This window comes from Rhinoderma darwinii, chromosome 3, assembly GCF_050947455.1.
Source record: "Rhinoderma darwinii isolate aRhiDar2 chromosome 3, aRhiDar2.hap1, whole genome shotgun sequence".
Lineage (NCBI taxonomy): Eukaryota > Metazoa > Chordata > Amphibia > Anura > Rhinodermatidae > Rhinoderma > Rhinoderma darwinii.
The window spans coordinates 397,061,719-397,077,365 of NC_134689.1; the positions used below are offsets into that span (position 1 = coordinate 397,061,719).

At 40.4% G+C, this 15,647-nt stretch overlaps 1 protein-coding gene across 1 annotated transcript in view; it reads left to right on the top strand.

Annotated features, from left to right (window-relative positions):
* Positions 1-4,364: 4,364 nt before the first annotated feature.
* Positions 4,365-15,647, top strand: part of TSPAN1 (tetraspanin 1) — a 22,875-nt gene continuing 11,592 nt past the window's right edge. Inside the window, exons 1-2 of the mRNA XM_075855460.1 lie at positions 4,365-4,421; positions 6,109-6,315. Coding sequence (XP_075711575.1) covers positions 4,365-4,421; positions 6,109-6,315 — 264 coding nt within the window. The remainder of the gene's footprint in view (positions 4,422-6,108; positions 6,316-15,647) is intronic.

Here is a 15,647-nt window from a genome sequence, read left to right on the forward strand (position 1 = left end):
CTATAGAAGATCTGTCAGCTCTCCTGTGTGGTGTAATATCGACGAGCTGTCAGGTCTCCTGTATGGTGTAATATAGAGGAGCTGTCAGCTCTCCTGTGTGGTGTAGTGTATACGATCTGTCAGCTCTTCTGTATGGTGTAGTATAGAGGATCTGTCAGCTCTCCTATGTGGTGTAGTATAGAGGAGATGTCAGCTCTCCAGTGTGATGTAGTATAGAGGACAAGTCAGCTCCCCTTTGTGGTATAGTATAGAGGAGCTGTCACCTCTCCTGTGTGGTGTAGTATAGAGGATCTGTCAGCTCTCCTGTGTGGTGTAATATAGAGGATCTGTCAGCTCTCCTGTGTGGTATATTTTAGTGGAACTGTCAGTTCTCCTGTGTGGTGTAGTATAGAGGACCTGTCAGCGCTCCTGTGTGGTGTGGTATTGAGGATCTGTCAGCTGTCCTGTGTGATGTAGTATAGAGAATCTGTCAGCTCTCCAGTGTGGTGTACTATAGAAGATCTGTCAGCTCTCCTGTGTGGTGTAATATCGACGAGCTGTCAGGTCTCCTGTATGGTGTAATATAGAGGAGCTGTCAGCTCTCCTGTGTGGTGTAGTGTATACGATCTGTCAGCTCTTCTGTATGGTGTAGTATAGAGGATCTGTCAGCTCTCCTATGTGGTGTAGTATAGAGGAGATGTCAGCTCTCCAGTGTGATGTAGTATAGAGGACAAGTCAGCTCCCCTTTGTGGTATAGTATAGAGGAGCTGTCACCTCTCCTGTGTGGTGTAGTATAGAGGATCTGTCAGCTCTCCTGTGTGGTGTAATATAGAGGATCTGTCAGCTCTCCTGTGTGGTATATTTTAGTGGAACTGTCAGTTCTCCTGTGTGGTGTAGTATAGAGGACCTGTCAGCGCTCCTGTGTGGTGTGGTATTGAGGATCTGTCAGCTGTCCTGTGTGGTGTAGTATAGAGGATCTGTCAGCTCTCCTGTGTGGTGTAGTTTAGAGGAACTGTCAGCTCTCCTGTGTGGTGTAGTATAGAGGATCTGTCAGCTCACCTGTGAGGTGCAGTATTGAGGACCTGTCAGGTCTCCTGAGTGGTGTAGTATAGAGGATCTGTCAGCTCTCCTATGTGGTGTATTATAAAGGTTCTGTCAGCTCTCCTGTGTGGTGTAGTATAGAGGACCTGACAGATCTCCTGTGTTGTGTAGTAAAGAGGATCTGTCACCTCTCCTGTGTGGTGTAGTATAGAGGATCTGTCATCTCTGCTGTGTGGTTTAATAAAGGGGATCTGTCAGCTCTCCTGTGTGGTTTAGTAAAGAGGATCTGTCAGCTCCCCTGTGTGGTGTAGTATGGAGGATCTGTCAGTTCTCCTGTGTGGTGTTATATAGAGGATCTGTCCGCTCTCCTGTGTGGTATAGTTTAGAGGAACTGTCAGTTCTCCTGTGTGGTGTAGTATAGAGGACCAGTCAGCTCTTCTGTGTGGTGTAGTATAGGGGATCTGTCAGCTCTCCTGTGTGGTGTAGTATAGAAGATATGTCAGCTCTCCTTCGTGGTGTAGTATAGAGAATCTGTCAGCTCTCCTGTGAGGTGTAATATAGAGGAGCTGTCAGCTCTCCTATGTGGTGTAGTATAGAGGAGCTGTCAGCTCTCCTGTGTGGTGTAGTATAGAGGACCTGCCAGTTCTCCTGTGTGGTGTAGTATACAGGATCTATCAGTTCTCCTGTGTGGTGAAGTATGTTAAAACCCCCATAGTGTCCCCATAATAGTGCCAGCCAGATAATTATCCAAAACAGTCATGTGATGCCCCAATAACAGCCACAGTGCTCCCCATTATGAAAGCCACATAGAACTTAACAGTAGCCACAATGCCTGATTAATAGCCACAATTACCCAAGCAATAGCCAGAATACAGCCTTAGTGCTCCAAGCACCAGCCACATAGCTCCCAGGAACAGTCTAAAGAGGAGCTGTCAGCTCTCCTGGGTGGTGTAGTATAGAGGACCTGCCAGTTCTCCTGTGTGGTGTGGTGTAGTATACAGGATCTATCAGTTCTCCTGTGTGGTGAAGTATAGAAGATCTGTCAGCTCTCCTGTGTGGTGTAATATAGAGGAACTGTTAAGGATCTGCCAGGCACAGCTGCTGTATCTACGCCCATAGGTAATCAGTCTGCACCTGCTTCTATGTCTGTGAGACTGACTCCATCTTCCACCACTCAGGATGGCAGGCTTAGGAGTGGGAGAGCCTATCACAGCCTGGCCAGACGGAGCTAGCTCCCACCCTCTGTCTATTTATACCTGCCTTTCCTGTTCCTCCTTGCTTGTGATTCTTCTCGTTTGGTTTCCTGGCCCTGCTGCAGCTTCTTGAACTATTTGACCCTGCTTCATATTGACCCTGGCTTACTGACTACTCTCCTGCTCTGCGTTTGGTACCTCGTACACTCCTGGTTTGACTCGGCTTGTTCACTACTCTCCTGCTCTGCGTTTGGTACCTCGTACACTCCTGGTTTGACTCGGCTCTTTCACCACTCTTGTTGCTCACGGTGTTGCCATGGGCAACTGCCCCTTTTCCCTTGCTTCTGTGTCCCTTGTCTGTTTGTCTTTCGTGCACTTATTGAGCGTAGGGACCGTCGCCCAGTTGTACCCCGTCGCCTAGGGCGGGTCGTTGCAAGTAGGCAGGGACTGAGTGGCGGGTAGATTAGGGCTCACTTGTCTGTTTCCTTACCCCCATCATGACAGGAGCTGTCAGGTCTCCTATGTGGTCTAATATAGAGGAGCTGTCAGCTCTCCTGTGTGGTGTAGTGTATAAGATCTGTCAGCTCTTCTATGTGGTGTAGTATAGAGGATCTGTCAGCTCTACTATGTGGTGCAGTATAGAGGAGATATCAGCTCTCCAGTGTGGTGTAGTATAAAGTATCTGACAGCTCTTCTGTGTTGTGTAGTATAGAGGATCTGTCAGCTCTCCTGTGTGGTGTAGTATAGAGGATCTGTCAGCTCTCTTGTGTGGTGTAGTATAGAGGATCTGTCAGCTCTCCTGTGTGGTGTAGTATAGAGGATCTGTCAGTTCTCCTGTGTGGTGTAGTATAGAGCACATGCCAGCTCTCCTGTGTGGTGTAGTATAGAGCACATGTCAGTTTTCCTGTGTGGTGTAGTACAAGGGAGCTGTCAGCTCTCCTGTGTGGTGTAGTATAGGGGACCTGTCAGCTCTCCTGTGTGATGTACTTTAGAGGATCTGTCAGCTCTCCAGAGTGGTGTAGTATAGAGGATATGTCAGTACTCCTGTGTGGTGTAGTATAGAAGAGCTGTCAGTTCTCCTGTGTGGTGTAGTATAGAGGATCTGTCAGTTCTCATGTATGGTGTAGTATAAAGGAGCTGTCAGCTCTCCTGTGTGGTTTAGTATAGAGGATCTGTTAGCTCCCCTGTGTGGTGTAGTATAGAGGACCTGTCAGCTCTCCTGAGTGGTGTAGTGTAAAGGATCTGTCAGCTCTCCTGTGTTGTGTAGTATAGACTAGCTGTCAGCTGTCTCGTGTTGTATAGTATAGAGGATCTGTCATCTCTCATATGCGGTGTATAGAGGATCTGTGAACTCTCTTGTGTGGTGTAGTAAAGAGGATTTGTCAGTTCTCCTTTGTGGTGTAGTAAGGAGGACCTGTCTGCTCTCCTGTGTGGTGTAATTTAGAGGATGTGTCAACTCTGCTGTGTGGTGTAGTATAGAGGACCTGTTAAGTCTCATTTTTGTGGTGTAGTATAGAGGATCTGTCCGGTCTCCTGTGTGGTATAGTATAGAGGATCTGTCAGCTGTCCTGTGTGGTGTAGTATAGAGGATCTGTCAGTTCTCCTGTGTGGTGTAGTATATTTAATCTTTATTTAATCTTAGTTACCCTGGAAGCAACAATAAACTACTCCCTGAATATAATCGCAATGAATGCAGCAGAGTTAGCAGAGCGCTGTTGTCTAGGAGAAAGTAAATATATCCATCATGAGTGGGCAGGTAATGTAGGCAAGCAGCCATAAAGATAACCAGAAAACATAATGGGGTTGTATGAGATAAGAAAAAAAAGAGCGCCACCTACGTCTACAGGCTGTGTCCGGTATTGCATCTCAACTCCTTTCAAGTTAAAGGAGCAGAGATGCAGAACCACACACGGCCAAGTGTTTGGCTGTTTCTAAGAAAATAAAACCGCAGATCAGTTTTGCTAATCTCATACAACCTGAACATTTAGGTAATATCTCCCTCTCCTCAATGCAATACTGACAGTTATCAAGGAAGCTGAGATATGAGGAGCTGTTTGATGTCTTGTACCTCACTCCCGCCAGGCTTTCATTAGACTATATTTTCATTAAATGACATATGAAATCAAAATTTTTTCATTTTTAGGTCCCAAAATGAGCTGCTTTTCGTTCCTAAAAATCATGATGTTCATTTTCAACACCATTATATTTGTAAGTATCTTATAATTGAACATTAATGCTTTGGTATTTGCTCTACCTTTGATTAACTTTGGTTATATAGTCAACTGATGTAATGTTTTTGCTGTTTCTACTATTCTACTAGCAGCATAGCATACATTTACCTGATGAGGAGGTCGGATCGACCTCGAAAAGCGTTATATACGTTTAATTCATACCCATTTTATATACTGTGCTCAGTGAATTTCTGCTTTTTTTTGCCTAAATATTGATGGAAACCATCAACAAGCAGGTTTGGTGCCTCAGCGCTGACAGATCTTATTATAACTATCAACTTCATTTTTTTTCCAATTATGGCTCGTATAAATACACAGGAGAGATCAGCTATTAGAGTATATGGACTTCATAGACAGGAACCCCCGTTCAGTGAATCACCAGTGGGTCTGCATTTAGAAGAGGGGTTGTACTGATGGAAAACCCAACGGGGGTTAATGCACCAATCAAATACAGGTTCACAGCAGGCAGGGCCTCCATCAGGGCAGTATAGATGGCACTGCAGTCAGGTGCCGAGGTACATAGGGGGCCAAACTCACCTGTGGGAAACTCACCGCCTCCATGCTTGAGAAGAAGAATAACAGACTGCCCACCAAATGTATATATTAGGGTACAAGATGGGGGTTGATGGACATAATAGGGAGTTCAGTGCCATTTGCCTTTATAGTGTTCAGATATTTATGATGGCAGCCCTGACAGCAGGACACCACTATTCACACAAAGTACTAAATGAAAGACACATTATAGGAAAAACAGAAAAGTTTGCAGCAGCTTGTTGATGGTCTCCAGGTAGCAAGAAGAAGAAGAAGAAGAAGAAGAAGAAGAAGAAGAAGAAGAAGAAGAAGAAGAAGAAGAAGAAGAAGAAGAAGAAGAAGAAGAAGAAGAAGAAGCTGACACTGCAGATACATTATAAAGATACTGCTTTGACATTTTTTGACTATAGAGATAATGTTGTTTAAAGCCAGAGCTTTCCTTTAGTACCAGTTGATGCCAGCTACACAGGGGCATAGCTATAGGGGGAAGCAGGCAGACCTGGTCCATGGTGCCAGAGGGAGCCCACAGGCCCCTTCTGCCACATAAGAAGACAACATTATAATAATTGACACATAGCTGTTACAGATTTCGCATTAGGACCAAGGATCTTACACCTCTGGTCTGAGCTCCAGGTAGGGGGATGGGAACATTGGATTGGTGCTTTTTCTTTAACCTTTTATCATCATGTCCTTTTAATTCCACAAATTCTGTGTTGATTAAATTCTTAAAATATCTTTATATCTGTTGGAGCTCCGTTTTCTTATACAGAGCTCCAAACCCTTGTATAGATACTGGGGTACATGATACCATTCTGCCTGCCTGCAGCCACCACTAAGGGGAGCTCACTGCATGTGATTTATAAACTGAACTCAATTATAACGCAGTAAGAAGTAAGCTGCTATGCTCCCCCTAGTGTTGACTTTAAGCAGCAAATATTTAATTATTTCACAGGGGAGATTTGTCAAAACTAAAGGAAAAGCGAAGTTGTCTGTAGCAACCAATCAGATTATCTTAACTGTCCAATGTATTTAAAAAAAACAACTTAAAGCAGAGATCTGGCTGGTTACTAAATGGTTTTCCATGGAGGTTTCTAATCTATAATATATAACTGTATTTTGTCCTCTTTCTTCAGCTGGGGGGCACAGCTGTGCTGGGTATAGGAATCTGGGTGAAGGTGGATGGAGGGTCTTTCCTGAAGATCCTTGGCTCAGCAGCCCCGCAGCTCATGCAAGTGGTAAATGTGGGATATCTGTGCATGGCTATAGGAGGATTCCTAATAATTATGGGGTTCCTCGGATGTTGTGGAGCTGTGAAAGAAAGTAGGTGCATGTTAATGTTGGTAAGTAATAGATTATCACCATGTATCTCATCCTAATACGCCATATAACGTCTCCCTATATCTCCTCCTATTACTACATATAACATCTCCCTATATCTCCTATTACCCCCTATAACCTCTCCCTATATCTCCTCCTATTACTATATATAACCTCTCCCTATATCTCCTCCTATTACTCCATATGACCTCTCCCTATATCTCCTCCTATTACTTCATATAACATCTCCCTATATCTCCTCCTATTACTCCATATAACCTCTCCCTATATCTCCTCCTATTACACCATATAACCTCTCCCTATATCTCCTCCTATTACTCCATATAACCACTCCCTATAGCTCCTCCTATTACTCCATATAACAACTCCCTATATTTCCTCCTGTTACTTTATATAACATCTCCCTATATCTCCTCCTATTACTCCATATAACATCTCCCTATATCTCCTCCTATTACTACATATAACCTCTCCCTATATATCCTCCTATTACTATATATAACCTCTCCCTATATCTCCTCCTATTACTCCATATAACCTCTCCCTATGTCTCCTCCTATTACTATATATAACCTCTCCCTATATCTCCACCTATTACTCCATATAACATCTCCCTATATCTCCTCCTATTACTCCATATAACATCTCCCTATATCTACTCCTATTACTCCATATAACATCGCCCTATATCTCCTCCTATTACTCTATATAACCTCTCCCTATATCTCCTCCTATTACTACATATAACATCTCCCTATATCTCCTCCTATTACTCCATATAACCTCTCCCTATATCTCCTCCTATTACTCCATATAACCTCTCCCTATATCTCCTCCTATTACTCCATATAACCTCTCTCTATATCTCCTCCTATTACTCCATATAACATCTCCCTATATCTCCTCCTATTACTCCATATAACCTCTCCCTATATCTCCTCCTATTACTACATATAACCTCTCCCTATATCTCCTCCTATTACTCCATATAACCTCTCCCTATATCTCCTCCTATTACTCCATATAACCTCTCCCTATATCTCCTCCTATTACTACATATAACCTCTCCCTATATCTACTCCTATTACTCCATATGACCTCTCCCTATATCTCCTCCTATTACTTCATATAACATCTCCCTATATCTCCTCCTATTACTCCATATAACCTCTCCCTATATCTCCTCCTATTACACCATATAACCTCTCCCTATATCTCCTCCTATTACTCCATATAACCACTCCCTATAGCTCCTCCTATTACTCCATATAACAACTCCCTATATTTCCTCCTGTTACTTTATATAACATCTCCCTATATCTCCTCCTATTACTCCATATAACATCTCCCTATATCTCCTCCTATTACTACATATAACCTCTCCCTATATATCCTCCTATTACTATATATAACCTCTCCCTATATCTCCTCCTATTACTCCATATAACCTCTCCCTATGTCTCCTCCTATTACTATATATAACCTCTCCCTATATCTCCACCTATTACTCGATATAACATCTCCCTATATCTCCTCCTATTACTCCATATAACATCTCCCTATATCTACTCCTATTACTCCATATAACATCGCCCTATATCTCCTCCTATTACTCTATATAACCTCTCCCTATATCTCCTCCTATTACTACATATAACATCTCCCTATATCTCCTCCTATTACTCCATATAACCTCTCCCTATATCTACTCCTATTACTACATATAACCTCTCCCTATATCTCCTCCTATTACTCCATATAACCTCTCCCTATATCTCCTCCTATTACTCCATATAACCTCTCTCTATATCTCCTCCTATTACTCCATATAACATCTCCCTATATCTCCTCCTATTACTCCATATAACCTCTCTCTATATCTCCTCCTATTACTCCATATAACCTCTCCCTATATCTCCTCCTATTACTACATATAACCTCTCCCTATATCTCCTCCTATTACTCCATATAACCTCTCCCTATATCTCCTCCTATTACTACATATAACCTCTCCCTATATCTACTCCTATTACTACATATAACCTCTCACTATATCTCCTCCTAATACTACATATAACATCTCCCTATATCTCCTATTACCCCCTATAACCTCTCCCTATATCTCCTCCTATTACTCCATATAACATCTCCCTATATCTACTCCTATTACTCCATATAACATCTCCCTATATCTTCTCCTATTACTCCATATAACATCTCCCTATATCTACTCCTATTACTCCATATAACATCACCCTATATCTCCTCCTATTACTCTATATAACCTCTCCCTATATCTACTCCTATTACTACATATAACCTCTCCCTATATCTCCTCCTATTACTCCATATAACCTCTCCCTATATCTCCTCTTATTACTACATATAACCTCTCCCTATATCTTCTCCTATTACTCCATATATCATCTCCCTATATCTCCTCCTATTACTCCATATAACATCTTCCTATATCTCCTCCTATTACTCCATATAACATCTCCCTATATCTCCTCCTATTACTACATATAACATCTCCCTATATCTCCACCTATTACTCCATATATAATCTCCGTATATCTCCTCCTATTACTCCATATAACATCTTCCTATATCTCCTCCTATTACTCCATATAACATCTCCCTATATCTCCTCCTATTACTCCATATAACCTCCTCCTATATCTCCTCCTATTACTCCATATATAATCTCCGTATATCTCCTCCTATTACTCCATATAACCTCTCCCTATATCTCCTCCTATTACTCCATATAACCTCTCCCTATATCTCCTCCTATTACTCCATATAACCTCTCCCTATATGTCCTCCTATTACTCCATATATCCTCTCCCTATATCTCCTCCTATTACACCATAACCTCTCCCTATATATTCTCCTATTACTCCATATAACCTCTCCCTATATCTCCTCCTATTACTCCATATAACATCTCCCTATATCTCCTCCTATTACTCCATATAACATCTCCCTATATCTCCTCCTATTACTCCATATAACCTCTCCCTATATCTCATCCTATTACTCCATATAATCTCTCCCTATATCTCCTCCTATTACTCCATATAACATCTCCCCTATATCTCCTCCTATTACTCCATATATAATCTCCGTATATCTCCTCCTATTACTCCATATAACCTCTCCCTATATCTCCTCCTATTACTCCATATAACCTCTCCCTATATCTCCTCCTATTACTCCATATATCCTCTCCCTATATCTCCTCCTATTACACCATAACCTCTCCCTATATATTCTCCTATTACTCCATATAACCTCTCCCTATATCTCCTCCTATTACTCCATATAACATCTCCCTATATCTCCTCCTATTACTCCATATAACATCTCCCTATATCTCCTCCTATTACTCCATATAACCTCTCCCTATATCTCATCCTATTACTCCATATAATCTCTCCCTATATCTCCTCCTATTACTCCATATAACATCTCCCTATATCTCCTCCTATTACTCCATAACCTCTCCCTATACATTCTCCTATTACTCCATATAACCTCTCCCTATATCTCCTTCTATTACTCCATATAACCACTCCCTATATCTCCTTCTATTACTCCACATAACAATTCCCTATATTTCCTCCTATTACTTTATATAACATCTCCCTATATCTCCTCCTATTACTCCATATAACATCTCCCTATATCTCCTCCTATTACTACATATAACCTCTCCCTATATATCCTCCTATTACTATATATAACCTCTCCTATATCTCCTCCTATTACTCCATATAACATCTCCCTATATCTCCTCCTATTACTCCATATAACCTCTCCCTATGTCTCCTCCTATTACTATATATAACCTCTCCCTATTCCTCCTCCTATTACTCCATATAACATCTCCCTATATCTCCTCCTATTACTCCATATAACATCTCCCTATATCTACTCCTATTACTCCATATAACATCGCCCTATATCTCCTCCTATTACTCTATATAACCTCTCCCTATATCTCCTTCTATTACTACATATAACATCTCCCTATATCTCCTCCTATTACTCCATATAACCTCTCCCTATATCTCCTCCTATTACTACATATAACCTCTCCCTATATCTCCTCCTATTACTCCATATAACCTCTCCCTATATCTCCTCCTATTACTCCATATAACCTCTCTCTATATCTCCTCCTGTTACTCCATATAACATCTCCCTATATCTCCTCCTATTACTCCATATAACCTCTCTCTATATCTCCTCCTATTACTCCATATAACCTCTCCCTATATCTCCTCCTATTACTCCATATAACCTCTCCTATATCTACTCCTATTACTACATATAACCTCTCCCTATATCTCCTCCTATTACTCCATATAACTTCTCCCTATATCTCCTCCTATTACTCCATATAACCCTCCCTATATATCCTCCTATTACTCCATATAACATCTCCCTATATCTCCTCCTATTACTAAATATAACCTCTCCCTATATCTCCTTCTATAACTACATATAACCTCTCCCTATATCTCCTCCTATTACTACATATAACCTCTCCCTATATCTCCTCCTATTACTCCATATAACCTCTCCCTATATCTCCTCCTATTACTACATATAACCTCTCCCTATATCTCCTCCTATTACTCCATATAACCTCTCCCTATATCTCCTCCTATTACTACATATAACCTCTCCCTATATCTACTCCTATTACTACATATAACCTCTCCCTATATCTCCTAATACTACATATAACATCTCCCTATATCTCCTATTACCCCCTATAACCTCTCCCTATATCTCCTCCTATTACTCCATATAACATCTCCCTATATCTCCTCCTATTACTCCATATAACCTCTCCCTATATCTCCTCCTATTACTACATATAACCTCTCCCTATATCTACTCCTATTACTACATATAACCTCTCCCTATATCTCCTCCTAATACTACATATAACATCTCCCTATATCTCCTATTACCCCCTATAACCTCTCTCTATATCTCCTCCTTTACTCCATATAACATCTCCCTATATCTACTCCTATTACTCCATATAACATCACCCTATATCTCCTCCTATTACTCTATATAACCTCTCCCTATATCTACTCCCATTACTACATATAACCTCTCCCTATATCTCCTCCTATTACTCCATATAACCTCTCCCTATATCTCCTCTTATTACTACATATAACCTCTCCCTATATCTTCTCCTATTACTCCATATATCATCTCCCTATATCTCCTCCTATTACTCCATATAACATCTTCCTATATCTCCTACTATTACTCCATATAACCTCTCCTATATCTCCTCCTATTACTCCATATAACCTCTCCCTATATCTCCTCCTATTACTCCATATATCATCTCCCTATATCTCCTCCTATTACTCCATATATCATCTCCCTATATCTCCTCCTATTACTCCATATATCATCTCCGTATATCTCCTCCTATTACTCCATATAACCTCTCCCTATATCTCCTCCTATTACTCCATATAACCTCTCCCTATATCTCCTCCTATTACTCCATATAACCTCTCCCTATATCTCCTCCTATTACTCCATATATCCTCTCCCTATATCTCCTCCTATTACACCATAACCTCTCCCTATATATTCTCCTATTACTCCATATAACCTCTCCCTATATCTCCTCCTATTACTCCATATAGCATCTCCCTATATCTCCTCCTATTACTCCATATAACATCTCCCTATATCTCCTCCTATTACTCCATATAACCTCTCCCTATATCTCATCCTATTACTCCATATAATCTCTCCCTATATCTCCTCCTATTACTCCATATAACATCTCCCTATATCTCCTCCTATTACTCCATATAACATCTCCCTATATCTCCTCCTTTATTCCATATAACCTCTCCCTATATCTCCTCCTATTACTCCATATATCCTCTCCCTATATCTCCTCCTATTACTCCATAACCTCTCCCTATACATTCTCCTATTACTCCATATAACCTCTCCCTATATCTCCTTCTATTACTCCATATAACCTCTCCCTATATCTCCTCCTATTACTCCCTATAACCTCTCCCTATATCTCCTCCTCTTACTCCATGTAACATCTCCCTATATCTCCTCCTATTACTTCATATAAAATCTCCCTATATCTCCTCCTATTACTCCATATAACCTCTCCCTATATCTCCTCCTATTACTTCATATAAAATCTCCCTCTATCTCCTCCTATTACTCCATATAACCTCTCCCTATATATCCTCCTATTGCTCCATAAAACCTCTCCTATATCTCCTCCTATTACTACATATATTCCTCTCCCTATATCTCCTCCGATTTCTCCTTATAACATCTCCCTATATCTCCTCCTATTACTCCATATAACCTCTCCCTATATCTCCTCCTATTACCTATTACTTCATATAAAATCTCCCTCTATCTCCTCCTATTACTCCGTATAACCTCTCCCTATATATCCTCCTATTACTCCTTATAACCTCCCTATATCTCCTCATATTACTCCATATAAACTCTCCCTATGTCTCCTCCTATTACTACATATAACATCTCCCTATATCTGATCCGATTACTCCATATAACCTCTCCCTATATCTCCTCCTATTACTCCATATAACCTCTCCCTATATCTCCTACTATCACTACATATAACATCTCCCTATATCTTCTCCTATTACTCCATATATCCTCTCCCTATATCTCCTCCTATTACTACATATAACATCTCCCTATATCTCCTCCTATAACTCCATATAACATCTCCCTATATCTCCTCCTATTACTCCATATATCATCTTCCTATATCTCCTACTATTACTCCATATAACATCTCCCTATATCTCCTCCTATTACTCCATATATCATCTCCGTATATCTCCTCCTATTACTCCATATAACCTCTCCCTATATCTCCTCCTATTACTCCATATAACCTCTCCCTATATCTCCTCCTATTACTCCATATAACCTCTCCCTATATCTCCTCCTATTACTCCATATATCCTCTCCCTATATCTCCTCCTATTACACCATAACCTCTCCCTATATATTCTCCTATTACTCCATATAACCTCTCCCTATATCTCCTCCTATTACTCCATATAACATCTCCCTATATCTCCTCCTATTACTCCATATAACATCTCCATATATCTCCTCCTATTACTCCATATAACCTCTTCCTATATCTCATCCTATTACTCCATATAATCTCTCCCTATATCTCCTCCTATTACTCCATATAACATCTCCCTATATCTCCTCCTATTACTCCATATGACATCTCCCTATATCTCCTCCTTTATTCCATATAACCTCTCCCTATATCTCCTCCTATTACTCCATATATCCTCTCCCTATATCTCCTCCTATTACTCCATAACCTCTCCCTATACATTCTCCTATTACTCCATATAACCTCTCCCTATATCTCCTTCTATTACTCCATATAACCTCTCCCTATATCTCCTCCTATTACTCCCTATAACCTCTCCCTATATCTCCTCCTCTTACTCCATATAACATCTCCCTATATCTCCTCCTATTACTTCATATAAAATCTCCCTATATCTCCTCCTATTACTCCATATAACCTCTCCCTATATCTCCTCCTATTACTTCATATAAAATCTCCCTCTATCTCCTCCTATTACTCCATATAACCTCTCCCTATATATCCTCCTATTGCTCCATATAACCTCTCCCTATATCTCCTCCTATTACTACATATATCCTCTCCCTATATCTCCTCCGATTTCTCCTTATAACATCTCCCTATATCTCCTCCTATTACTCCATATAACCTCTCCCTATATCTCCTCCTATTACTTCATATAAAATCTCCCTCTATCTCCTCCTATTACTCCGTATAACCTCTCCCTATATATCCTCCTATTACTCCTTATAACCTCCCTATATCTCCTCCTATTACTCCATATAAACTCTCCCTATGTCTCCTCCTATTACTACATATAACATCTCCCTATATCTGATCCGATTACTCCATATAACCTCTCCCTATATCTCCTACTATCACTACATATAACATCTCCCTATATCTTCTCCTATTACTCCATATATCCTCTCCCTATATCTCCTCCTATTACTACATATAACATCTCCCTATATCTCCTCCTATAACTCCATATAACATCTCCCTATATATCCTTATATTACTCAATATAACCTCCCTATATCTTCTCCTATCACTACATATAACCTCTCCCTATATCTCCTCCTATTACTTCATATAGCCTCTCCTATATCTCCTCCTATTACTCCATATAACATCTCCCTATATCTCCTCCTATTACCCTATATAACATCTCCCTATATCTCCTCCTATTACTACATATATCATCTCCCTATATCTCCTCCTATTACTCCATATAAATTCTCCCTATATCTCCTCCTATTACTCCATATAACCTCCGATATATCTCCTACTATTACTCCATATATCCTCACCCTATATCGTCTCCTATTACTCCATATTTCCTCTCCCTATATCTCCTCCTATTACTACATATAACATCTCCCTATATCTCCTCCTATAACTCCATATAACATCTCCCTATATCTCCTCCTATTACTCCATATAACCTCTCCCTATATCTCCTATTACTCCATATGACATCTCCCTATATTTCCTCCTATTACTCCATATAACCTCTCCCTATATCTCCCCCGATTACTTCATATAACATCGCCCTATATGTCCTCCTATTACTCCATATAACATCTCCCTATATCTCCTACTATTACTCCATATAACCTCTCCCTATATCTCCTCCTATTACTACATATAACATCTCCCTATATCTCCTCCTATTACTACATATAACATCTCCCTATATCTCCTCCTATTACTCTATATAACCTCTCTCTATATCTCCTCCTATTACTCCATATAACATCTCCCTATATCTCCTCCTATTACTACATATAACCTCTCCCTATATCTCCTCCTATAACTACATATAACCTCTCCCTATATCTCCTCCTATTACTCCATATAACCTCTCCCTATATCTCCTCCTATTACTACATATAACCTCTCCCTATATCTCCTCCTATTACTCCATATAACCTCTCCCTATATCTCCTCCTATTACTACATATAACCTCTCCCTATATCTACTCCTATTACTACATATAACCTCTCCCTATATCTACTCCTATTACTACATATAACCTCTCCATATATCTCCTCCTATTACTCCATATAACCTCTCCCTATATCTCCTCCTATTACTCCATATAACCTCTCCCTATATCTCCTCTTATTACTACATATAACCTCTCCCTATAT